General features: G+C 39.7%; 1 protein-coding gene across 1 annotated transcript; it reads right to left on the bottom strand.

Moving 5' to 3' along the window:
- Positions 1–1,806: 1,806 nt before the first annotated feature.
- On the bottom strand, positions 1,807–27,219 carry pkd1b (polycystic kidney disease 1b). Its single transcript, XM_057359021.1, has 42 exons — positions 27,028–27,219; positions 26,699–26,876; positions 26,345–26,535; positions 25,710–25,828; positions 25,283–25,430; positions 24,894–25,159; positions 22,730–23,455; positions 22,416–22,547; positions 22,103–22,278; positions 21,835–21,971; positions 17,879–21,519; positions 17,630–17,794; positions 17,338–17,475; positions 16,478–16,760; positions 16,156–16,387; positions 15,900–16,044; positions 14,825–14,959; positions 14,311–14,455; positions 13,609–14,214; positions 12,866–13,013; positions 12,504–12,753; positions 11,591–11,786; positions 11,337–11,504; positions 11,113–11,256; positions 10,802–11,012; positions 10,423–10,540; positions 9,815–9,967; positions 9,595–9,659; positions 9,095–9,246; positions 8,857–8,971; positions 8,614–8,780; positions 8,320–8,522; positions 8,049–8,246; positions 6,975–7,129; positions 6,673–6,785; positions 6,425–6,563; positions 5,622–5,741; positions 5,228–5,399; positions 4,756–5,043; positions 4,207–4,341; positions 3,264–3,578; positions 1,807–2,861 (listed from the first exon to the last, which is right to left on the bottom strand). The coding sequence occupies exons 1-42, from the start codon at positions 27,140–27,142 to the stop codon at positions 2,136–2,138; spliced, it is 12,129 nt and encodes a 4,042-aa protein (XP_057215004.1). The 5' UTR covers positions 27,143–27,219; the 3' UTR covers positions 1,807–2,135.
- Between the last annotated feature and the right edge of the window lie 524 nt (positions 27,220–27,743).

The raw sequence follows: 27,743 nt of genomic DNA on the forward strand, positions 1-27,743 counted from the left end.
ACTTCCTGTACTGCATTAGTATTAGTGTTTATGAATGGCTGTATGGGATATTCCAGGTCATAAAAGCGCGCAACGGGGGGATGCAGGCAGACGGGGCTGTTTATATGAGTTAGGGTAGACTGTGGACTGTCAGGTTACGTCATGCCTGCATGCTCCGGGTTATGCCTTTTATATAATACAAAGAGAACAAACATTGTTCAGACAACATTTTCTATAGGAGTGTGAATGCACATTCTTAAATCTGCTTATGTGCCTGCACTGGCTCGCAAGAGACACATTTATTGTGTATTAATACGCGGCTCGTTGGAGTGCTTGATTCTGATTGGACAGTCGCGACATTTGCATCTTTGTTATTCCCAGATAACAACCTCTCAAAACTAATAACACATGGTAACCCGGATGCAGCGAATCATTTTGACAGGTTTTTTTTTACAAATTAAATATAAATATGTCTTTAAATAACATGTATGACATTATGGCCTGGTTTCACAGACACGGCTTAGCTTAAGCCAGGACTATGCCTTAGTTGAATTAAGATATTTATGTCGCTTTTATAAAACTGCTTTAGAAGAATACTTTACTGGTGTGCATCTCGAGACAAAACAGTGACACTGATATATTTTAAGATATTTCTGGACAAATTATATTCAGTTAAGACAGGTCACACATTCATTTTAGTCTGGGACTAGCCTTAAACCTTGTCTGTGAAACCGGGCCTAAATTTACAAATGATTAAATCAAATTGCCTGTTCGTGACATTTGAACATGTCTTACCTTAAAATTCACCAAATTCACATTTCATGTCCAGTTTTTTTCTCACGTGCCAAGTAGCCGTGTAGGCTAATAAGCGGGATAATGTACAGGCAGCGGCTGTTATTGTTAAGCCCCTCCGCGTCGGGGCTTATTTCTGCGATAACAACCGGCTGCCTGTACATTATCCTGTAGCCTACTATATTTTAAGATGTATTTGTATATTTATTGTAGACTGTATATTTACATTTGATTGATGTGTTCTCTGAATGCAGAAAACAGACATGTATTCTCATGGATGCTTTAAATTCTTAAAAAAAAAACGCCAGACTGAAAAAATAACAATTATTTTTAATATATTTTTGTTATAAAATGTGGCTTCTGTTTTCTAAAAGCTAAAAGGCACACGAGGCTATGCAATATGAATAAAGCCAGCCATGGCTGAAGGGTTTGCTCAACTACTTGACTGTCATACCTTATTGTTTATGCACAATCACACTGAACCACCATTTACTATTTTGAAAAAAATATGTTGCATGTTGGTTACAGTATTGGTGGACAGCATCTCTGAGTTCATATTTTCCCTACTGTATAGATGTAGTGAACATGAGGACATGAGATCACCCGAGGCAGCGTGACACAAATCGAAAGCTGTTCGGTTTATCTCAGAATATTTGTTTGACGTGGGTTCCATCTAGTGGTCGGACGAAGGATATTCCGTAGTGAGCGTACATGGGCTGGATTGCTTGAACAACTCTTAAGAGAAACCATTTCTAACATTTGTTTAATCACCTTGCACTTGAGGGAGATTTGATCATCGATTTAGTGGTAAAACACTTAATTTTGCCGCATCAGGACAGCACCAAGATTTTGTTTTACTGATACTGTAAGCGTGACAGGATGGGGCAAAATGGATCTATATGAAAATTAAATGAACTTCTTTTACTTAGTAAATGAAAAACAGAAATACGTTAATGCTTAAGCCACAGATTTTGATGGCCGTGTCATTTTATTGATAAAATAAAATATTTGTTCATATACAAGACAAATGGCGCATAAAAACTAAATAAGCTAAACACTAAAGATAAAGTAAACAAATGCTTCAACATAAGACGTGCAAACACACCAGTCAAGAGGTAGATAACTACTGTAAAGCTCAGACATGTAAACACACTGTTGAAAATCCATTAGGTGCCTAACATGCTGTCTTCATTGTTTGAATTCTTTGAAATGACCAGAATAAAATTAGTAGGCTGTCCATATTCGAAACATAATAATGGCATTACATATATTGTCGTATGCACTCTTAAGTAAAGTGCTCTTTGTGAAAAGATTCAGTCACTCTCATCAATTCGAAAATGCCATTTGGTATTTGCCCGTTATATTTATTCAGTGTGCCAAGCCTGTCTCTTAATAGACACGCCATGCTGCACAAGTTCCCTGTCTCCCTCTTCACTGCAGGGTCTTACTGGCAAGATCACAACCCTCTGAGATCCAGGTAACCTTTGTGCCGTGTCAGCGGAATGACATGTCATCGAATTCCAGGCTCTACGTTTCGGAACGCCCCCGTTTCCAGAGCTTGCACTGTTTTTCCTTCCATCCAGCGCAGAAAGTATTCTCTTACTGAAGCGAAAGCTTGGACCCAAGAAGGAAGATTCTGAGTGGGTACCACGTCGGTGTGGAAGGCCTTTGGAGATGCCTTGAACAGAAGATGGACTGGAATTACATTCCAAGAAAGAAGTAGATGGGGTTTGAGCGTGTAGTGGTAGCTTTGGAGTTGGAGTGCGTCCCTTGGTGGTTACTTGCTGAGGATGTTTTCTTTGGGAAATTATTTTCTGGACTTCCTCAAGTTGCAGCTCAAAGTTATATACTTCCTCAGTGACATGGTTGATGCGGTCGAAACAAGCCAGAAGGCTATCGACAACAGGCGCCAGGCGGTCCACGTAATGGTTAAAGTCCAAACTGTCTGAATTGACAGTGAAGTCAGAGGCCATGGATGCAGGTGACGCCTGGCGGGGTCCCATAGGACTGGAGAAGTTGGAGGCTTGAGAGTCCTGAGAGGATCTGGAGGGAGGAGGAACCATTCCCTCAAACTTGACTCTGTGCCTAAACTATAAAACACACAAAATTAGCTTTGTATCATCACTTTTTTAACATTTTTATCATCGAATTGATGACCATTAGATTCTATTCAGCACTTATATTTGTTCTCTTTTTATGTTCTGAATTAATTATTTTATGTCCCGCGCTGAAGCCCAAATAGTCATTATTTCATCGCATTTTATAACATCATTTCTGTTTCATACAAATCCAAAACAAAATCCTTCCTAGAAAGTATCCGCTACAACCTGCTTAAGCACCCATTCTAGTCTGTTTATTCCTAGTTGGGAATCAGTGTTCTGAATAAATGTCAATGAGCCTGTAAAATCTAGCTTATGGCCTTTAATGTTGACGGATGATTTAATTCATACATTGGAAAAACCATCTGTAATAGTCAGACATGGTATTTGTACCTCTTTGGTTTTGCTGAGCCCCATCCATAGCTTTAGACGTTTAATGAGAAACTGTACCATCTCATAGTCCTGCGGCTCTATGGGCGGCCTGTTAATGTCTGCCTGTACCATTCGGTACGTTTGAATCAGTACAGCAGCACACAGACGCCCAACTACCCAGAATGCAATGCCTAAGGCACACAGGCAGTAGAGCGGGCCCACCACTGGATGTTGCTCAAAAAGTCGATGCAGGCTGTTGTGTCCCCTTAACAAGCATAGCAGAGAGTGACTCGCCTGACCCAATGTCCTAAAGCCCTCCACTGAACTGGAAAAAAGCTGAAAGAGAGAGAGATGCATGGGCTCCCTTTATGATGAGATCAAACTGTATATTGTGTTGTAATGTATGTCCATATAGTTTTGATTTACACTACCTGTCAACAGTTTTAGAACAGTTACACACATTCTCATTCATATTTTGTCACATTTTAGAAAAAATAATAAGCTCATCTAAACTGTAATAATACAAAGGGAACTATGAGAATTATGTTGCGACTAAACAATCTGAACAAAAGATAAAATGTACAACTTATATTTTAGCATCGTCTTAGTTTCAGGGGTTTCAAGATTCTTTTTTAATATTCGAGGAGTAAATCTTTTGCTTTATTATTTTCATTAATCAGTCAAAGTCATTCATTTCAAATACATTTTTAAATAAAAAGTATGAAATAAAATGTCATATTTAATACAAATTTTAGTTTGCAATGAAAAAAGTATATATATTTTCACAATTCTTTTTCGGTCAACTTAACTAATTTTACACATTTAAGCATACACCTTCACCTTTTTAATATAATCAGAAACATTTCACAAAAAGAAAATGACTCAAAGTCAAAAGTGTTCTAAAACATTTGACCAGTAGTTTATACATTATTAATGTAATGGAAACTTTGGAAAAACACTATACCATAATGCCTGTATGAGAGAAGAGAAGTAACAGGAGCAGCAGCAGAAGTGTCACGGTACAGATCTGAGGGAATACCTGTCGAATAACCCGTCCCAACACCAGCCATCTTCTAACAAACCTCAAGACCCCCACCATCTGTAAAACAGCACCTCTCAATGGAAGAATGCTTGTAACCAAACAGTTCTTGGCCACCATTGACTACATAGTAGGAAACATTTCTTTGTTCTGTTGAACACAAAAGAAGATATTTTGAAGAATGTAATACAGCAAACAGTTCTGGGGCACTTTTGACTACCATTATAATTTTCCCTAGTATGGTAGTCAATGGTGGCTAAGAACTGTTTGGTTACAAGCATTGTTCTCTGTGTTCATCAGAACAAAGAAATGTAATACGGGTTTGAAATAACTCGAGGGTGAGTAAATGATGACAGATTAATTTTTTTTTGGGGGGGTGAACTGTCCCTTTAACAGTATTCTGTGCACTATTCTTTGTTTCCTACAAGACATGCAAATCTATTTTTAGAATCATGTTTATTTTAGGACCAATACCTTTAAAACCAAGAGGGTTAGTAAAACAGCCGAGAGCTGACTGGATTTTCTGGCCAGTGAAGCAACGCTCTGGAAGTCTGTAAAGGAGTCGGGCTGCAAGCGGTGTCTGGAGAGACAAGATTCTGCCGTGGAGAGGAAATACAGTCGAAGGACAGCTGCCGCTAGTGTCAGAAAGGCTAACAGAAGCTGAAACCAGCAGCAGGTCTGTCTCAGGTAATGATGTGGCTTCCTCATCCAAGTCCATATTTCAGCACTCAGAAAACACAGGCCAAACAACAGAAGCAGAACCTAGGAAAGATTGTAACGTTGTAGTGTGTGACCCATAAAAATTAAGTAATGGATTAAAGTAAAAATTAAAGTGTTAGCCAACATTAAAATGATCACATCTAACCAACAGTTTGCAATAGAAACACGACATTGTTATCATGAGAAAGACAATTTGTATTTTAGTGCACAAAAGGCGTGCCAGTACCGTCAATGTGACGTGTAAGTCTGCACCAGAAAACGGAGTTACGTGAAAAGGCTGGATGGAGATAAAAGCAAAGATTTGGCCTGTCTGCTTCTGATCTAGAAGAATAGAGACGGGTGCCAGGATACTCGTCTCTTTGTGATACTGAGTGAACTCAATCAACGCCGCCTGCGTCCTGTTACACAAAACAAATCACATTTATTCCAAAACCAGGATTCAGCTGATGTGATTTTTTATGGCGGTGAGCAAGATCACAAATTCAATAACTGACACTGTGAACTTATGACTCATTCCTGGCATTATAAATATTCAGTGGAGTTCAAGACTGGACATGTTGGGAATAGCTGTGGTATGTTATTCTGCATTGATAACTTGCATGTAATGACATCATGCTCACCCTGTTGTCATCCAGTTTGATGTCTGAAGTTCCGACAGGATCCGACGTGCAGATTCACTGCTGTTTCCAAGAAATACTTTTTCTGTCTGATCAGACGTGCATAAGACGTCCTTAGATGACCTTTTCAGAAACGTTGTAGCAAAATAATTAAGCTGTCTTAAAGGGACAGTTCACCCAAAAATGAAAATTCTGTCATCATTTACTCACCCTCGAGTTGTTCCAAAACGGTACAAATTTCTTTGTAATGATGAACACAAAGAAACATATTTGGAAGAATGCTTGTAACCAAACAGTTCTTGGCCTCTATTGACTACCATAGTAGGAAAAACGACAATGGTAGTCAAAAGTGCCCAGTACTGTTTGCTTTCCTACATTCTTCAAAATATCTTCTTTTGTGTTCAACAGAACAAAGAAATTTATAAAGCAATTTTCCTACCATGGTTACAAGCAGTCTTCCAAATATCTTTCTCTGTGTTCATCAGAATGTATACAGATTTGGAACAACTCGAGGGTGAGTAAATGAAAACAGAATTTTCCTTTTCGGGTGAACTGTTCCTTTAAGGAAATTTTACAGACATCACGACTAAAAAGCTCTTCTAGTCCGGAAATGACAAACAATAGGCTCCATCGAATCATAGAGCCACAATGATTTAAAATCACAAATGACCAAAAACATGAAGAAAGCCTGAAAGGCAGAGTCGGTATATATAAGTAAAGCATGTCCACAAAACAGATCAATAGAATAGATCTTCTCTTTAGTTACACATTGACAGGTTCTCTGTTTCTCGCCTGTTATCTCTCACCGAGTTAATAGAGCTGGAGTGTTCCTGATGGATTCTGAGGATCTCTGGTGTCCAGGGTTGGCATGGGATGAAAAGTGAGAAGCCAGCATCAAAGGATGTCGACCAGATTGGAACAGATCTCTGATGTTTTGACTGCAGACTTTGAGAAAAACAAAAAAGATTCAGCTTTTCGGGACAAATGAAAAAGCACAGACTCCAAACAACTTAAAATTTTTAGCTATGTTGATCATACTGAAGTAAATCCTTACAGTCCTGAGAATGAATTTTCTGAAGACGTGGCAGACCGATCAAAGAAAGAGAAGGGTTTTTATACAAATGCGATGTTAATTTCTTGTCAATCCACTGCTCAGCATTCATCCATCTAAAAAGAAAGAAAGAAAAATATTGTAAGACTTTAGCAATATTCTATTTTAAATGTATTCATCTATGCAGTATTTCACATACACTATAAGACATATTGTAAAAGACATGATTTTGTAATATGAGTCATACTGTACATATGCAGCGTATGTGGATTAATAGTGAATGTATAGAAGCAGGATGGATTTACCCTGATAATGCATTGAGAGCGGGCTGCTCTGGTGAAGCAGAGATCAGCGTGTGTTTAATGGCTGAGTGAAGCAGTCTGCTGCTGGTCTCCTGCACATTTTCCTGGTAGTTCACCATCAGAACTACTAACAGGAACAGCATGTAGACTAAGCAATTCTGGGTGTCAAGATAAAACATAAGAACAGACCATTAAAATAAAAAAAATGAACAGGGGCATGGAAGAGAAACCCTGCTGTTGTCTGTTTCTGAGGATTAAATGAGGGCTGGATGAATTCTGAGAAAGTGTCAGAAATGTTTTATTTGATTTATTTAATATTTAGTTACTAGAAATGGATTATCGGGAGCATTTCTACTTTTAAGGGTGTATTTTTCTGACCATATTAAAACAGCATTTATGTTAAACTGACTTTTGTAATAAATAAAGCCCTGATCTGAATAATAGAAAAATCAACCTTAAATGCAAAGTTCACCCAAAAATAAAACCCTTGTGTTGTTCCAAATCTAAATTTCTTTGTTCTTATGAACACAGAGAAAAATATTTTGGAGAATGCTTGCAACCAAACAGTTCTTGGCCACCATTGACTACTATAGCAGGAAAAAATACAAACTGTTTGCTTTCCTACATTCTTCAAAATATCTGTGTTCAACAGCACAAAAAAATTACAAAGATTTTTTCCCACTATGGTAGTCAATGGTGACCAAGAACTGTTTGGTTACAAAAATTCTTCCAAAAACATTTCTCTGTGTTCATCAGAACAAATAAATTTATACAGATTTGAAACAATTTGAGAGTGAGTAAATGAAGACAGAATTTTCATTTTTAGGTGAACTGTTCCTGGTGAAGTACAAAGTTAAACCTTTTATTGTTCACGGTATGTCTTTTAGCTTCTTTTTTAGGACACTTGATAGCCTCATTTTTTTCACAATAAATTGAATGGAAGAATTAAAAAAATTGCAGAAGAAATCCTTTTACAGCTCCACATTTGGCAAACAACCAGGCCATTTTTGTTACTTTCTGTGGCATTTTTACACTGAACCCTGGTTAATTCTTTGAAAAGCCCTGATCTGTGCTCACCCTCATTAGAACTCTCAGCTTTTTCAATTTCCGTGCTTCCTCTTTCGCCTGCAGGAGGCCGTATCCAGAGGGAGGGTGCACCTTATCACCTACATCATCTTCTGTCCTTCTCACTTCTGTCTCCTGAGCCAAACGCTCTTCCACCTCAGGGTCCACTGGTCTCACCACAGCAGCCAGATATAGTGCCTGAACACATATCTTTAGACAAAAAATACACCATTTTATCTTTTATCCGATCTTTCCACAGAATTGAAATTGACTGATAACTCACTGCAAATGGTTCCAACAGCAGGGAGGAAGTGAGGAAGGCAGACAGGGCCGATACAAGCCACATGAGAACCACAGAGCTGGAAAACCTGCTGCCATACAGTCCCACCAGAGCCAAGCATGTTCCCAGCAGAACAGCCACCAGGAGATGAACAACACGCAGAACACACGCCGGAAGACTCGAGGCAGGGACACCACGAACAACACCTGAACAAAGCCACAAAAGGTCACTTACTGCTAAATTCACATATGTCAGAAAATCTAAAACTCATCAGAGACGTATGTGGTGTCTGCTCACCGATGCGTGTGTTGGACGTGGTGCTTATAGAGTCAGGTGGGAGGCTTGGAAGGAATGTACTGGCCTCACTGAGAACTGAGAGAGTGGCGCAGGATTTGTGGAAGTCGGTTTCATATGTAGGAGTATCCAGGCTCAGATCAGACCAATCACTACACAAGCTGTCTTGACTGGAGAAGATGATAAAGACATGTGTGACCTTCTATCCAGGTAAACTATAAGACACAGCCTGAACACAGAACTCACTCTTCCGACAGGGTGCTCTCATTGGGTGTAAAATGGCCGCTGTCAGATGCTGCTGGTTCTGAGGAGAGAGTGTTAGTGGGGTCCATGTCTCCAGATAGAGACCTAAGATCTTCCTCTAAAAAAATCAAATGTCCCATATTTAGTGAGATTTGTGTTGTTTGATAACAAAGGACTATTGTAAATCTTAGAACACTAGAAGTAAAATTCTAACCAAACAGATGAGGTTGTTTCTTCAAACCTGGAGACTTGGTTGGTTCCAAAGCGTCATGGTCAGAGGTCGGAGTAGACAAATGTAGCTGTAGAAGGGCTTTTTTTCTTTTCAGGAGGTTAGTAGCTCCTGACAACTCAGACAGGCCAAAGATACTGTCACATGATGCCCAGTGATCCAATCTGTGACAAGTTTTAAATAATGTATGATTATGTAAATTATTTGCAGACTGTATCAATATTATTTATGAAGAGAGAGTCCACCCAAAAATAAAAATGATCTAATTTATTCATGAAGATGTTTTGAGAAATGTTTCAGTGGTTTTGTGTCCATACAATGGAAGTCAATTAGGTCCAATGTTGTTGGGATACCGACATTCTTCAAAATATCTTCTTTTGTGTTACGCTACAGATTACAGTCATACAGGGTTGGAATGACATGAGGGTGAGTAAATAATGACAGAATTTTCATTTTTGGGTGAACTGTCCCTTTAAATACTGCATGTAACCACAGAGTAGACATCTTGGTACCGGTCATCGCTGTGATCTGAATCTTTCCAAAACTCTGAATCTAGATTCTTGCTCTGCAAAGAGTTCTTAGAGGAAAAAAATGAACAGTGATGCCATCAAATTTTTGTTCCATGAAGAGATGAATGTTTGGAACAGCATAAGGTTGAGTAAACTATAACAGAAATGTCATTTTGAGATGAACTATTCCTTCAAAAGTTGAGAGGGAATGACTTTCTCTCACAGTGAAAGGAGACGGTCCATCATATATGGAGGAGTCAGGGCCAGTGGGTAGCGACAGAAAAGAGGAGCAGGAGAAATTGGGGCCATTGAGGAATACATCCATCTCCACGCTGTGAGACACAGGAGATGGAGGCAGAGACAACGCCAATGTCACCTGGAATACAATCCATCAATTGGTTATTAATATCTCATGTTGCCACCATAAGCTTCAATAACTGTTTAAAGCTTTTTGGGGGAAGTTTTGGACCTGTCCCTGCTTTGTCTTAAAGGAATAGTTCACCCCAAAAAAGAAAGCCATTTATTCACCCTCGTGTGATGACTGGAACACACGATATTTTGAGAAATGTCTCAGTGGTTCACTGTTGTTTGGTTACCAAAATGTCTTTTGTAGAATAAAGTCATACAGGTTTGGGATAACATGAGGGCAAGTAAATGATTTTGTGTGAACTATCCCTTTAAGCAGTGAATTACATAGTAAATTCTGGTATTTTGTTTTCAAAATAAATGCTAATATATGTTATTAAATAACGTTATCATGGCAATACTAAATCAAAAACAAAACATTTGTATTTATAAGTGGTGGTAAGATTTGAGCAGAACTGTACACACCTTGCTTTTTTGAAACAGCAACCTGAGAACGGTTTGTAGAGGAAACATTAAGGCCGCCACCGTCATTCCAACCAGAATGGTCTCTGCATTCATCAACATATGTGTAGAGACTGGGGCACTACAGTCAAAACATATGAACAACCATTTTCATTCATCTCAAATCAGAAAAAATCATTCATATTTCTTCTTGATGATCAGTGACAAATATCCTCTTTTTTTGCCATAAAGCAATAACACAGACTTTGTAGTTTGGTGGAAAAAAAGAAACTGCTTTATTCTACAAGGTGTAATTACAGTACCTGTGACTCTGTCAGTACCAGACTATCTGTAATTTAAGCTCAATATGTTATCCATGCCCTTTGAAGTTCAAATCGATTACCTGCTGCCCTTTCTGCCCACTGCTCCATACCACGCTGCCCCAGCGGCCAGGTACAGATGTAATAAGAGGCAGCAGCATGTGACCCTCTGTGCTCGGCTAAAGCTGCTGTGGGCCGGCCGTTCCCATAATGAGATCCACAGATGGTGCTCTCGAAGCCCGAACAGCAACTGGGCTTGTAGGACCCTCCTAAACTGCTGAAGCTCCTGAGGACCTACATAAAAGACAAGAGTGTGGAATGAACAAACGGAACGTAACATGGAACATAGAAAGCAATCTTCAAAATTAGGTATGCGACTATGATGAATACGTACAAGAAGCTAAAACAACTTTCTCCACCCTTCCAGAGTTCCTCTCATTCTCCACAGATAGCCAGTCCTCCACGAGGAAGAAGAACAAGTTTTCTGTCTGTAAATCCCAGACTATTACATGTTGCAGGTACCAGGATGGGTCCAAACCTAAAAAACAGAAACAGTATATTTTCTGTATATTCTCCGTTTGAAGAATCACTTTTTAAGGAAGCCGTGTAATCACTCACCTGTGTTATCATGCCAGATGCGTATTTTCCAGATCTCTCCAAGATTGGCATCCGTTTCAATTTGGAAGTCATCCAGACTGTTCCTCTGGAAAGCTCCTTCTCTTTGGAGGTGACGTGAACCACTTTTATACAGTCCATGCAGGCTAATGCCAACATGAGCAGTGGTACCTGGAGAAGTCGGGTGTCTCATTACTTGGTATGTTCAGTTTTAATGAGTTGCATTAATAATTTTAGAGGATGGGAATTCCACTCACCAGACCCTCTTTTCCAGCCTGTTTTGACCAGAATGCGATACTGGTAACGGCCTTTTTGGCCACATAGTGGGACACAAGACAGGCGCAGACTTTCCAGGTGATCCAGTTTGTGGGCGATAAGACCAACCAGCAGATGAATCAGTAGCAAGACTCCACAAACTATTCCCACCATCACGTTTTTCACCGGCTCCTCTGACTAGTGACACAGAAAATTTTCATCATTATGTGTTTCATTTCAATAAGCTGCCTTGAAAACAAAATGATTGTTTCATATTGTATCCTCACTCCTCAATGTTGACTACTGTACTACTAAAATATTTTCTACATATATTTAACTTAACGGTGTTAATTTAGTGTGTAATTTCAGCACAATGAGCGGCACCAAACTAAATTGCGAAAATAAATCCTAATGCCCCACCCCCATGTCTTCCATTGCTTGGGTGAACAGGTAGCCCCCCACACAAGTAGGACACTATGGTCAGCCTATTTGTCCCATAGGTCAGTGGTTCTCAAACTCTTGTACCCTGTGTAGGGTACATAGCTTTGTGGCCCCCCAAATTAAGACTTATAATCTTCAATTTATAATTTAAATTAAACCAAAGACGTATTCAAGTATGCAATATTGGAACCTCAAATCTTTTGGTTGGTGGTCTTATTGTTCTGATGTTTGATTGCACAAAATCTATGATAAATTTCTATATAAAATGCCACAAAAAATGTGCCCCCCGGATCTATTTTGGGGGCCCCAGTTTAAGAACCACTGCCATAAATTGTACATCAAGGCTCTGCGTTTTTAAGGCACTCTGTTTGTCCGATCATAAAAAGATGTGGACAATGTGTGAGACTTGTTTAAAACCTATTTTTGCAATAATGGCACAGAAATGACACATTTTGTCTTAAAACAGACACATACAGGTGGCAGCAACAGAAGTGTCTCTGGATGAACGAAGAGGCTGGCTCCAAACATGGTGAGATGCTCGGTGAGGCAGCGGGCAACGTGAGGGCTGCTGTTACTCAGGGGTCTCAAACCCTCACTGCTCCAGTGCTTCTCATCCACACTGAAGAACCGACACAAAGCGCTGAACACGAGCGCAGAGATGGACACATCTGTATCGATGCTGCTTGTCAGGTTCACAAACAGATCTTTAGCAGAACCGTTCAAACTGTGAAATTTATAAACAAATGTAAACTATTTATTCACACTGACACAATATTCATGAGACAAAAGCATGTACACGTCACTCTCAATTAATGTAAAAACAGAAATAAGCTCACAGTGGTGTGAGAAAGATGGTGTGCTCCAATGATGAAGTCTCAGATGAGAGAGCAATGGTGACGGCTTTAGAATGAACACGCTGAGATGAATGATCTGATTGGTCAGAGACAGATATCCAGACTAGTCCAGAGGCTGTCTTGCTAGGTCCTGCTTAACAACACAAGGTTAAACTTAAAAATAAAGGTTCTTCACAGAAATGCCACAGAAGAACCATTTTGGTTCCCTGGTCTAGATGTTAAAGGTTCTTTATGGAGCCATTCGTCCAGAAATGGTTCTTCCAAAGGCATCATCAAGGACCTTTTATAGCTTTATGTGACAATATATAGCAATTATAGCAACTTATGCATTGCTTATTCAAGAAAAGTGAATTTGGATTTATGTGAATTTAGAGTTTTTTTATAATTTACAAAAGGACATATAACATGCATTCATAAAATATGGCGATGTTGGCCTAAAAGTAGGAAACCTCTCATTTATGAAGTTATGAAAATAATAATAGTTAAACATATATGTTACTGCCTTGTGTCACAGCCCATATATTTATTTTTTCAAAATTCACAAATAAAATGTTTTTCATTCAATTAAATAAATAAATTAAATTAATAAATAAATAATAAAATACATTTCATGTCAGGTGATGAAAAACACAGAAACAACACCTTAGAAACGTATACCGTAGATTAGAATGGACCGGCACAGTTCTAAAAAGCCTACGATAAGATGCATGGCTGGTGCACTTCACCTGGTATGAGACTGAAGTTAAGTGAAACATAGAGGCCAGCCTGAGGGTCTGTTTCCAAGGCTTTGACTGTAAAATTTACACTCCCTTTAGTAGGCAGAGTAAACTTTTCCCCAAGCAACCTCTCATCCTCCGTCTCGCTTCTTTTTTTGTGCAAGGTAAATTGTATCGCAGTGTCTGATGTCAGATTGGCAATCGGTATGGGCTGACCCTGCGCTGTAGCAAACTCCATGGCTGCAAGCGTAGTAGATAAAGGCAGTTCTGCATCTTGAATAAATGGGTTTTCATCGGCTGCCATTTCCAGAAAGATCTGCAGAACTTCCTGGTTTTTTTCCTTCAGCTGAGAGCTCAGAGCTGATGGGACGTAAAACTGGCAGCTGCTGAAGGGATCAGCGCAGAGCAGATCTTTAGTAGGGTCACCCCGTACGCCCACCGCGCTGATCTTGGGAACGGCGAGGGAGAGAGCCTCCTCCCCACGCATCCGCGACATCATTAATGAGCGCATGAGCTCTAATATCTGACTAAGCGTTGATGCGGCCATCGCTGATGTATGCGATTGCTTGAGGCTAGAATGACTTCTGTGGCTGTGATCAGCAGTCAGTGTGCTACCTGCAAGGATGGTAAAGCCGCGTTAATTTACAACTTCAGATTGAACCTCTATTATCGCTCTGAATGCGAAATCTGCGGAAGGCTGAATGCATTTACTTAGAACACTCAGAATGTTCCTGCCGGTGTCTGTGGGGTCGATGTCACTCTGTCCTGTTTGTTCTCTCATCACTTTGATCATCTTCCCTGTGACCTTCAGAACCTTCGCGTGGCAGCTCTTGCACCGCACTTCAGAGGGAATTGCCTGCAGACAAAAAAGCTAATTCCATTTTTCCTACTACATACATTTTTTATCATCATCAGAATCAAGAAACATCACATGTGACAATCATTTGTTCTAAGGTAGCACGGATTTCTTCTAGATTCCCTCTACACCTCATTATGTTCAGTCCCACTGAGTGTTTTCACAGCATGAAGTCTATATGCAGTGATGAGCCCTCGACTCCCGTGTCACATTGTATGATAGCGCCTTGCTGGATCTATAGAAAGCTGTTGACATGCTTTGCGTTGAGCTGTAATTAATGCTGAAGGTGGAGGCATAGGGGGCTGCTGTGTTACACTTTGGGCCGTATGCGCTGTCTCTTTCCTTGAGCTTTGAAAGTAGAAGACTTACGGTGGATTGAGCCAGGGCTGAGCTGATCTGAGCTGCATCTTGGATGGAAGAGACCGGCAGAGACGCCAGGGCTCGAGTCACATTTCCTCGCATCTGAATCTTGTCCTCCAGCTCTTGAGAGCTAACGGTTTTAAGCTGTTGAAGTGATTGGTTTTGATTATGTAACACAAAAAAAGAGGACTACAGAAACTGTAAAGGAATGTTCTGGGTTCTGTGCAAGTTAAGATCAAACAACAGCATTTGAAAAGCACAGAAAAGCACTTTGACTCATGTTGTAGTCAGCTTGATAAAGCAAAATTGTGGTTACAAGGCATTTATAGTTAAAAGGGATTAGGCAATAAAATATTTTATTTACGTATAGTTAGGGGTGTCACAATGTACCTGTATATGTCGGACAATAACCGTAATAAAACCATGATTATCGTTACCGTGTTAATACCACACCAATGCTAATATTGTAAATAATTCAGCACCCATTTGCCTTAAGAGCCAAAAATGGTTACTGTTGTAAAATGTTCTTTAAAACTATTTAAATAGACGTAGGGCAAGATGTACTAAACAGGTCAAAATATCGCGATAGTTCAAATTTATCGGCGCAATTTTAAAAAAGAGCCGATGCGAGTGGAAATTTCTGTGGGTGATTTACTAACAAGGCTCACATTAAAAAACACAGGCGCAATATCTCATTCCCATAATGACCAATGCAATCTACCAAGAGCAGTGCAAATTTAAAGGGTTTAAAACATGCTTTTTTTGGGTGTTCAATAAAGCCGCATATACCAGTACAATGACGAGCGCAAACCTTAGTAAATGGTGTTGCATGATTCATCTAAATACTCTCCTCCTAATAAGTTTGTGTCTGAAGAGGAAACTCCTACGAATGCATATGCACTTTTTTACTCCAAAAGAGGCGTTTGCGCTGCTGCAAGCTATTCGTAAATCTGGCCCATAGTGATAATATTGTTATTGTGAATCACCTTGCGTAACACACCTCTGTGGTAAAAAGAAAATCTGTGGTAATTGACTCAAATTAAGCTCAAATTGCATTGAAAACAGAAAATAATATCCCAGTTACCTGGTTAAGTTGACTGGTCAGGGCAACAGAATACTGTATGATATCCTGCGGGTTGCCTTGTTGAAGTAAAGCCCTGAACTCTGATTGGCTCCTGTTCCTCAACCACTCAGTTGAGTGACGTTCACTCAACAGCACTGTCAGGCTCCTGCAGAAGATGCCAAGATAATACTTTGAAGCTGTGATGTGATAAGATTTCAACAAGCATCATGGAAGTGAAATATGTTTGTGCAGACTACACTGACAAGCGTTGACTAACTTTCTTACTGCGATGACAGAAGCCCCCATGTTGTCCTCAACCTTCACCAGCACGTGAATAGCAGATCTGTTTTCCATTTTGCTTGCACTACCCATTGGCACCAGGGAACCAAAAATGCTATGAGTGCCTCTATAAAGGGTAAGCAAGGGACATAATGGTCCAAAATCTTCACACTGTGCCACCTGCAGTGAAAATATCAGCTGAGCTGACTCACCATCATCATCCATCCAACCTGCCATTAAGAAAAAAAGCAGGAAAGTATGTGTCAAACCAAAGAGCTGTTGCTTTGATACAAAATGGCAATCTATTTAAACCACACTACCTGAGCAATTGTAAGAGGCCATGGTTTCCAAGAAATGAAGCGAGTCATCTGGTGACAAAGTGCAAATACCCCCGTACGGAGGGCGGTTGGGAATTAAGTTGATGCTTGCTGACCCCCAAAGCCCAGAGGAGGGTTCAGACACATTGAGAGTAAAAGTGTATTCATGACCCTCCATCAACACCCCTGGTCTAATGACAAGGTGTTTAGAGTGTTTTCCTGTGGAGGTAGTGACTTCATACAGAAGCAGAGGTTCACCTCTCTGATTCTCTGCGCCCCATGTGTACTGTACAATGAAATGATTTAAAATCACTAGTGTTCCGTGTAACATTATGGGTTTATCAATGATTCAATGACTTTCCATAACTTTCCAAGGTACAAATTAGAGACCTGTTATGAAAATTATGAACATTATGCCACATTATGTTATGCAGAACGTCTAACATTTTTAAACCTTTCCTTCATATTTTCAGGCAACAACCATTCAAAAATAAATAATAAAACTACACTCTTAAAAGAAATGGTTCAGTGGCGAAAAAAGGTTCTTCAGATGATATAAAAGTAAGAAAGAGATGGTTCTTTAAAGAACCTTTGTCTGAATGCTTCTTTGTGGAACCAAAAATGGTTCTTCTATGGCATCGCTGTGAAGAACCTTTTAAGCACCTTTATTTTTAAGAGTGCAATGAAAGTGTTTCTTGCAATAATAGTAATAACAGCAATAACAGCAACAGGTTTAAAGAATGTATGCAAAAACAGTATTTCTAAAATTATGCTCATGAATACGTGCATATTTAATGTGTTTGAAATTCACAGTTTATCTAACTTGTCTTGTAGTTTAACAAACAACCATTGGATTTGAATACCTGTACAGTGTCTTTACAGGAAGAACAATGGCCAGCCAAGGCAACATTCCGGCTGGGACTCACATGGAACGAAAACAGAGAATAACAGGAAGTGCACTTTACAGCCACAGGTAACACCGCAGTTTCGTACACCGTGACCTGAAACAAAGATTTAAGAAGACTGTAAAAAACAAATACGGTCACAATGAAATATATAATGGCTAAAAGCAAGGTTTTTAAAGCTTTTAGATTTAAAAGTCCAAAGCAAGGTGAAGTAAAATAAGCATGTAAAATAAGTAAAATAAACACTCACTGTCTGTGATGCAGAAACAGGTTGCCGCCCGTCTTTGTAAAGGGTGAGAGTGAAGTGATACACTATTCCTGGAAATAAGGCACTTCTGGGAATTAGAAGAATACTGCCATTTTTTGTGATAGGTTGATGAAATGTGGAAAAGATTGAAGATGTTGTTGTGGTGTTCTGAAAATACACAATCATTGAGTGTTTAATATAATAAACTTATAAGAAGTATTTACTGTGTTTGTAACTGTGTCTGTTATTCACCTCTATGGTGTTATCCCAATGAAATCGAAACAGGTTGTCATCCTTTACTGAATCTGGATCACAAGACTCGGTTGCATCCAGTAACAGGTCTTTCTGACTTGACCAGATTCTGTGAGAACCACCTTTGATCATAGGAACCAGTTGACTGTGGACCACTGTGATGTTTATGGTCTTGTGGTGTTTTAGAGGAGTTCCCTGAAGTCTGGTGGTAAATGTCAGACAGTAGTTTCCTACTTTTAGACTGTGCTTTGGCAGAAAAAGAAGGGGTGTTGTAACATCCACCAAATCATTTACGGTTATCTTGACCATCGCTGAACAATCAGGGCCCTTGAAGATCTCCCACTGATATAATGCTTTGCGTGTAATGCAACCTTTAAGGTCCACTCTTGCTTCAAAGAGGCTTGATCTGGATTTTACTATTTGAGATAGTTCTTCCACAAGGTAGACGTGAGGCTGTGTACATTCTAATTTTTGTACTTCAACTGAGATTTGCGTCGAGATCTGACTTACGTTATTGAAAGCTGTTAAATGCACCACAAATCGACCAGTTACATTATATTTGTGGTCTTGTGCATTGGATTCTGTAACCAGGGTTCCTCCACTGGGTTTGCCAAAATCCCAAATGAATTTAAGGTCACTGCCTCCGTCAGTGATAGCTACGAAATGTATTGGATAATCTATAAAGGCTCCATCATGGGAGCTAAGAAGCTTAACTTCCCTCACGTGCTTCTGTACTATGGCTGTAATGCTCAGGGACTGCGAGCAGAAGCCATTGTCTGCTTTCACTGTTATAGACAGGGATCCATTAGTAATTGGTGTGAAGTGAACATTTTGCCCGATTTCCTGTGAGGAAAAGATTCCGTTTAATAGGAAAGTCCAGTGGTAATTGACTTGCGAGGTACTATTTTCTACAACTTGAAATGTAATGTTTTTGGATGCTTCTAGGACAACGGAGCAACAGCCAAACAAATGCAAGTCTTTAATTTTGTCCACCACTTGCACAGTTACCGTTGCCATTTGCTCGCTGACTTTATTTTTCGCTTTTGCTCTCACCAGGTGGTTTCCAACTGAAAGAGCTGAAGTGGTGAAATTCTGCTGAATGTCCACGGAGGAACTTTCATTCACAAATTCCAATGTAAAGGAAACTTCACTTCCATGGGAGACCAATGGTATGAAGGTAACCGGATCATTTTCACAGACCACGCTGTTGCTAATGCTTAGCGAAAGTCCTTGGATGGCGTCCTGAACCAATACAGTATATGAAACAATTTTCCAGCTAATGTCATTTGACGCATTAAGTGAAACATGGTGATCTGCAACATCCACGGAAGAATAACTGACCGTTTGATTGTCAGATAGAAAAACAACAGTATTGTTGTGTAAAGTTAAAGCCCATTCCCAGTGTAGCACATTTCCTGTCTTTGCAAAGCCTCGGAGAAACAGGAGGCTATGTGATGTTACAAAAAATGGTTTGGATTGTTCGTTGATCGTGAAGTCCACTTCAGAAATCCTTTCTTGAACATCGAGTAGCTTGGTTGCGTCAGCAGACCCAAACATATTCAAGACTGACACTTTGAGCTTGATCACACCAATAACATTGAAGGTATGCAGAATAAAGGGCACGTCTGATATTACAGGACTGTGCTCAGAGTCGAGGAACCACGAGTACTGAAGGTCTGTTCCAGATGCTACACTGACAGAAATCCTCACTGCCTTGTCTTTTGTTAAAACATTCACTGGTGATGAAATGCTAACACCTGATACAAACTCCACAGCTCTCAATGAAAGTTCACTATCTACCGATCCAATAACATTGGATACCAACACTTTGACATGAATATCACCGGGATTGTTAGTTAATAGCTCAAACTGTTTGCTATTACTTACAGTTTTGTAAACCCCACTTTGCCGTGTTAGCCACTCATATGTCAAGTTAGAACCATGTGCGACAGATGCTGTTAATACAACCGTTTGATTGGTCAGGAAATATTTTGCAGACTGCAAGCCCTTGCATCGGATCTGACCTTCATCTATTCTCTCTATGACCTCAATATCAAATTTGGTTTCTAAAAGACTGACAAGATTTTGTGCTGTGACTTGAACCTGAAATACCCCTGCTTTAGGAAATACATACAAAAACTCTGATGTTCCAAGTGTTGGAGGTGACAAAGAGTTCACAGTCCAGTGAAACTTGACATTGTCAATAATATCAGTCTGAGCTTTTATGAGTATCTCTGTTCCTACTTCTGCAAATGGCCGACTGGTATTAACTGTTAAATATGTCAGAGGTGTCTGCACCTCTACTTCCACAGAAACTGAATCTGAACTTACTGCATTCGATGAAGTGACAGTCACGCGAAACCTCCCAGGAAAACGAAAAATGTGTGATTGATTTCGGCCTACCATTTTTAACGAACCATCCCCAAAATCCCACTGAAAATCATCTATCCTCCCAGAAAACTCGGCCCAAAAGTAAGTGGACTGATTTACAGTCAATGCAACATGATTACCTTCATATTTTATGGATAGATCAAATATGGGCCTTTGAACAAAGATTGTCATTTTTGCAGTTTTATTGCTGACTTTGTTACCAGACTGCACTGAAATTTCATATAACCCATCTGCTGAAAAAACAAAGCAATGGTGTGACAAGCCTATGACTGGGGCATCACTAGAAAAGTTGTTGTTCCACCAAAACATATAATCCCCTTCTTTGGGAGTCACAGAAACATCAAAGCATATTTCCTCGCTCACAGCTACAGTACTCTTGGCTGACTGCAATTCAACATCTGTTATTCGGCCCTCAACACATATGCTGGTTTGATAATAGACCGAACCCACTGGGCTACGAGCATTTACACCAACTGTGAAAATCCCTGAAGATAGAAAGGTATGAGTGACTGTGGCAGTTCCTTTAACAAAAGACGTTGGCGTACCATCTCCGAAATCCCAGTTAAAAGTCAAAATAGGAATGAAGCCTTTGACTAATACCTCAAAATCAATCTCAGTTATACTCGCAATGCAGCCTGATGGCAAAATGTCACTTATAAATAACTTAAAGACTTCCACATTGACTGACTGCTGTTCCCTACTTACAGAATTATAAGCGGTAACATGAACCGTGTAATTTCCAGGAGACTTGTAAATGTAAGAGACTGAGCATTCAGAGTAATCTTTAAATACTGAACCATCTCCAAATTCAAAAGTCCATTTTAGACTTGTGCCTGAAGACACTTTGCCAATGATTTCAAAGATGCTGTTGAGTTCAATGGAGCCAGTGTAATTCAGCCACAGACCAGAGACAGACTCAACTATCTCCACATCTGTATAGTTACACAAGACTGACAGGGTGTTATTAGAACAGACGGTGACATTGTATGAACATGGTTTTTTAAAAACATGTCTGACTTTACTGTTATATTCCTTAATTTCTTTAGAGTCATCACCAAAATTCCAGGAGTAAAGCACTCCGTATGAAGAAGGCCATAGAGTGACATCAAACAAGATGCTGCTGTTGACTTGACAGACATTGAGAGATGATGACACCAGCAATCTTGATAGTGGAGCTCTTACTTTAACAAACACAGCCTTTTCAATATGGTCATATTCGTTGTAAGCCTTTATTTTCAGCGTGTAGTCACCTAAAAGGTAAATGTAGTAGATAAATGTTTCCTAAAGTTATGGAAATTTTATATTGTTACTTAAAGGTGATGTGTGTCATTTCTGCAGCACTAAATGGAACTGCAGTACTTATGACACCTCCAAACAGACAGCGTATTACTGAAGTCTTTGCATTTCAGTGAAATTAACCAAGAATGGTTTACTTCAAGCTTATTTGTTCTCATTCAACTGGTACAGGAAAAAAATGTAGCATCAAAAGATTATGCACATCACCTTTAAATAACTACTGTATAGGGTTATGGTTTACTGTTCTATTTCTTCTATGCAACTTGTACCTTGGAAAGAATAGGCATGGTGGGCAGAGTCCTGAAGATAGATGTGTTTGACAATTTGGTGTTCATAGCTGTCTTTCATCTGTGAGGCAGCAGAAACTGTGTGACTGACAGAAGTCGTACTGTCACCAAAATCCCAACTGGAGAAATAAATTATTTCATAATTTAGCTCTATAAAGCATAATACATTCTTTTAAAACGTCAAATTCAATCGAATAACATTAACATTATCAAATGAATAATTAGAGATAATTAATTCAGAGGTATTAACCTTATTGTAACACCTATAGAGATGTCAGCTTTAACTCGAATAGTGTAGACAGATGAGGTGTGTACAGCGATGGCCCCTGGCATGGAAATTACTGCCAGGTCAGCAAGTGGGGTCATTAGATCAGCTGTAATCTTGACCTCAATTAACTGAGAGCTCACAGGGTTCCTTCCAATCAACTAGTCAAGAAAAATCATGTAAAGAATTGAGGAAATGAGAAAAAATAATTTGTAGCACCAAAAGGATCCAAAGACATTTCATGTAGCGATTTGGATTTTGTCTCCTGAGATATTTTATATATATTTCATTCACTTACCTTAAGCTTGTATTCTGCCGGTTTCTTAAAAACCACACTGTAAGAGTCTCCTGTGTGTGGAAACTGCGCCAAGTCATCAATAACCCACGAAAAGCTCACCGATGACCCAGTGGCTACTGAAGCTGTAAACAACTGTACACGAAATTCATTAAATACTCAAAAATGATTTAAAATGCAATCGTGACATTCTAGATGACATTCTATAATCCTTTCCCTCAGATACAATTAGCCGTCATAAGCTAAAAGGTCAATGGCAAACTTCTGAGGTAAAATTACCTTTCAAAATGACAAAACTGTGTTGAAATTTGTTGTACCTGTGGAACGTCCACTAGAACTCTGCTGACGCCCTGAGGTTGGATGCTCAGCCCAGTAACAGGAATATGACCTACGACTCTCACGCTAAGAGTCTGGAAGTTGTTGCTGTTTGAAGCCGTGATGTTTAGCAGATGTTCCACTTCACCTGAAAGCACCATGTACACGTGAGAGAACCACGTGTCTGGAGACCTCACGCATACTACTTTAGTCTCAGGCATCTCAGCGGGGCAAAAGGAATGGAACAAGACTTTATTCTTATCCACAGGGGCTGACCAGGAGCTGGTTGCGCTTTCTCCTGAAGTAACTTTGATGACAATAAGTGTTGGGGCGTTAACGGCAACATGCATTTGGTTGTTTTTGTCAAGTTTTGGATGTAACAACTGTAACCCTGTGACAGGACAATGTGCTTTGATTGGACCGTTGGTTTGTACAGTAGTCTGCATTGTGCTGGGTATTGTTGGAATGCCATAGTGAGACATAGTGTCCTCATAAATCACACGGATGTCACATACAACACCGTCTAGCCACTGGCCTTCTCCTGACTGGGCAGACAAAACCCCTTCTACCCAGCCTCCCCATTCAGGCCCATGCAATGAGAGGTAACTCTGGCGCCAGGTCGAGCTGGTACTAGCAACACAATGAAGAAATTCTCCTGCTCTTCTATTGTGTTGCACTGCCAAAATGTCATCGGGATAGACTGTGATGTCTTTGTCTTGAGTTGTAACCTGCACAAATAAAGTCAGGTTCAACTTATATAGTGGCATTGTTAAATGTGATATAACAAGATACAGCAGGTGCACACTACATGTTTTTTTTCTATAATTTTGTGGTCAGAAAGATGATGGTCGGTTAAAGGTATTAATACTAGCTTAGTAGCTTGTCTTTACAAGTTGAGTTGCTATGAAGAATTGCCTATTTCTCATTTTTGCTTTTACTTTTCCTGTCAAATCATAATTGAAAACATTAGCCCAAGGGTTTGCTTGGGTTTGTGCAATACCACATTAATTTTTGTTTGAATTGGGGATGTCAGAACATACAGCACGTGTTCTCAAAACAACCAGTCGTGTGTGCTTATCGATACTAAAAAACATATCATACAGTCAGGACTTAGGGCCCAAACTAATTTTTATGTTAAGCCACCTATTTCCCAGCCCAATGACAAGGTTATATGCTGAAGGAACCTTGTCCCAGGGCCCAGGATAGACAGTTTCCCTGCGTCCCAATTGGCATACTATCCATCCTAAATATTCGAAATTAGAATTAGTGCGTCCCAAATCATAGTATCAAATATATTAATATTAACAGCCACTGCCACTCAATATGGCCACTCTAGCGAAGGAAGTCCCGCCTTCCAGTAAAATGAGCCAATCTTCAATCAATTAAAACTGATGATTCTCTGGGGCGGGGCTCTCGTGAGACGTTTGCCAGCCTGTGCGCAGGCGCAGTAGATGAGGCGACCTCGAAAAAGGTGATTTTTAGTGCAATTTAAGCTTAGTAAATCAAAGTTATGATACAGTTCATGTCATGTTTAATGATTGAAATATGCTGTTTAATTGCGATTTTTGCCAGTGATTTTATAAATATCTTTCAAGTAGATAGGACTGTGGACTTGCTATGACGTAAATAGCTGCCCAAAGGCATTGCAAACATAGCCGCCGAGTGGCACGACTTCCGTAAACGAACTTTGCTAGTATGTTGAAATGAGTATTCTCAAAGTACCCGGATGCTTTACTCTTTCCAAAAATTCGAAGTGTAGATCCATGAACACTCATACAGCTTATATTACCCACAACTCACAGCAAGTGGGCCGAGTTAAGGGATGCTACGTTGCTTATTAAAATGAAAAAAGCGATGCTTTCCTGAATTATATAAATGTAAGTAAACATAAGAAATAATGAATAAATAGCTAAATGCAATAAATAAATCCAAGTGTGTGCATACTGTTTTGCTGTGCACTACAGTATATTTTCCATAACAAAATCAGTACATATAGGGCATAGTGCAAGTAGGCAAATTGGGATGCAGCCTTTGATTTAAAACACACTGTTCATTAATGTTGCACAGTCTGCTTTTGCTTTCACCTAAAATTCCAACAAAACGGTCTAAAAGGAAAGAAACGTTTACAAAGTGTACACCAGGCTTAAGTCAAGTATTGCCACCTACACTGATATATGTGTGGTCTGCGCTTGGTTCCAGTTTCAATGCCATGTCTGCCATCAAGTGAAAGTACGGTGATGCGGCAGGGTAGCGGGGTGGGAGGGGGAACACGCGACCACTGTTAGAAGAGTGGTAAGGGCTGCATGGACTGGTGACGGGTAGACAGATCTCCAGCAGATGACACCAGTACAGCCCGCTGGCACAGGCACCAGTGGTGTTACACATAGGCATCAGAGTACAGCAGCTGAAGGCATTCAGCAGAGAACTACAACCTGAGAGTCAGTGGGAGAGTAAAGGAGATTTGATGAAAACACACTTTTTGATAAAGTGATTTCAGATGTCAGAAGGATGTGCATTTATTTATGAAGCAGCTGAGCTGAAATGTCAGAACTCACCTGGTGGCACTAGGTGATGAGTTAAGCTGCAGTATGGCCGTAAGATTTGCACTCTAGCAAAGGTCACCTGATCACTTGGCTGCGCCACCAAATCCAAAGATATAACTTGACCCTCATGACTGAACCAAAGACCTGGGAACAACATAATCTGTGCACACACACCTTTTGTTGAAATAAGTGATCAAATGAATCAGATAAGTTGTTTTACGGGCACCTATACCTAGTCAGGGTATGCAATCTACAAAATGATTTATATATATTTTTATATTGGACAATTTTATAAAACATTCCAGTAAACAAACGTGTAACCAAATCAGACATTGTTCCTCAGAGCATTGTTTTTAATCACATGATTATAAATATGACATAGTTTGAAGTATTTGTTGCTTTGGACTAGAAGAGGTCCAATTTATTTGTTTACTTTTACCTCAACCCTGCGTTGTCCTGGGTCTGGTGGAGAAGGTAGCAGTTGAATCTGGGACACTGTGTAAATGGCTGACATTAGTGGTACACCTGTCACATAGCTCTCCAATGATGGCAATGACACTATGTTAAGAAAGTAAAAAGCATTTCTGTCAGTTAAGATCTCTGACACATGGCATGAGTGGAGACTTAGCTGTAAATAACTTTTAATTCATAATGCGCTTTGTCACCCCCTAGCTGCCTAAAGAAGACTAAACACAAACTAAGGATTGTAGTGCCTGATGTAGCATATTTTCTATGTAGAAATACTGTTTTCTATTCCTGTTCTATCTTGTTCCCTTTAGTGACCATTCATTTATTGTTCATACTGGCCCTTCACGGCTTGTGTCCTCTCTCTTAAAATTTCAAAGTTTATGCAATTCAGTTGTCATCTACTAGGCGAAATTCATAAGATAGAAACAAAATCACTCATCTCGTCTATAGCCTTAAAGTGTTATTTGTGTTTGTTCACATTTGATGCAGTGCCAAAGTTTATTAAAAAATACCCCAACCTGAGAATAAGCAATACTGATAGCAGTGGAAAGTCTAAGGGTTGATGCCCATACTAATCAAATGTGTGGACATTTTTTTTAAACTCACCCGATATCCGTTTCTGACAGATAATGAAATTTCCGTTATCACATTTTTCATTCATCCACTGTCCGGTGGCCAGAGCCATTGAAGTACACAGCTTTATTGCTCTGTCGCCAGGCTGAAAGGTTATAGCATCCAAGTCATCAAACAAAGCCTGTGCCATTCCATTTCTCAGCCAGACCCAAACGGGGGCTTCCCTGGAACTTAAAGAGTGTAAAAGCAAAAAAAGGATGAGCCCTTTTACAGGGATTTATTTTACAGTATGTCTAACACACAACTCTACTCCCCCTTTCGAGTATTCGTGTTAGAAAAAGCTTTGATTCAATGCTATAAAAATTGTATAGTCTTGCAACCTCCTACATTTGAAATGAATTTTGTATGAAGGTCTGAACAGTCACACTGTCCACCATAGCAAGATCTCCTTCATTCTCTCTTTGACAGATGCCTCTTGCTTCCAGCCACATTGATGTAAATGTTGGCATCCAGTAACAGCGCAAGCCATCACGGTCAATTTTTGCTCCCTTTGGGCAATAATATTCTACTGAAAAGCGTGAAAGAATCCAAAGAACATTGTGTTAAGTGGCATCCAACAAAAAGCAAGCATAGGCCACGCAAGGTAATGCTCTACGATTGAAAACAATTACACATAATAATATCCATTACTGAGGAAGACAGATAAAACATCTCACCACTGAAGCAGCTTGTAAATAAACACAGAGTCCAAATGAGAAGCAGGTGCACAATATTTGCCATTTTATCTGTTCCCACGGTACAGCGTAATAAGTATGGAAAATAATGAATCATACATGAGAGCAACTAGAAGAAAAAGGTCCATGTTATGGTCTGGCTGTTTCCATCCATTAGACTCTTCTTTAACTTTCCCCTCTGCCTTTTTGTCAATGCAATGCCCTTTAAATATCTTTCTCACTCCCTGCGGCCTCTTTCTCTCTCTCCTGCCTCTGGCCTTTGTGTTTCTCTCACTTCTCCTTTTAGTGCCTGGTGACTTATTAGCATTGTCCGTTTCAACACATAGTCGTGCCCCCCATTAAACATTCGAATGACTTTTGGTGTGTCTCACAGCAACAGCAGAGAGTGGACAGACTCCTCATTAACATGCTGTAAAATCCCCCTCGATGAATAGGCTGTAAAACCAGTCATCCAGGTTTAATGTGTCACCTCCTACTTTATTACTTCAAATATACATTTTGATAATGCACAAAAAGAGCATATTCTCAAATAGGCATCTGCCTTTAGAATAGAACAGCTCTTCAATCTCACAGTACTTAGCAGAACCCTGCAATTCGAAAGCCTTTATGCAGGCAAACACTTGAAAACATATATTCAACTTTCAAACAACCTTCAGGACATGCCATCTTTCTCCTCTACAATTGAAATGTATGAAAAA

The sequence above is a fragment of the Triplophysa rosa genome, linkage group LG18 (assembly GCF_024868665.1).
Source record: "Triplophysa rosa linkage group LG18, Trosa_1v2, whole genome shotgun sequence".
NCBI lineage: Eukaryota > Metazoa > Chordata > Actinopteri > Cypriniformes > Nemacheilidae > Triplophysa > Triplophysa rosa.

Bases quoted from the DNA above. Each gene is read 5' to 3' on its own strand.
- pkd1b (XM_057359021.1), bottom strand. From the start codon at position 27,142: ATGATTCATTATTTTCCATACTTATTACGCTGTACCGTGGGAACAGAT. The intron at 8,972-9,094 runs GTTTGAAGAAAC...TGATTTTTTTAG, and splicing joins GGAACCAACCAAGTCTCCAG to AGGAAGATCTTAGGTCTCTA. The intron at 8,781-8,856 runs GTGAGTTCTGTG...CATCTTCTCCAG, and splicing joins GAGAGCACCCTGTCGGAAGA to TCAAGACAGCTTGTGTAGTG.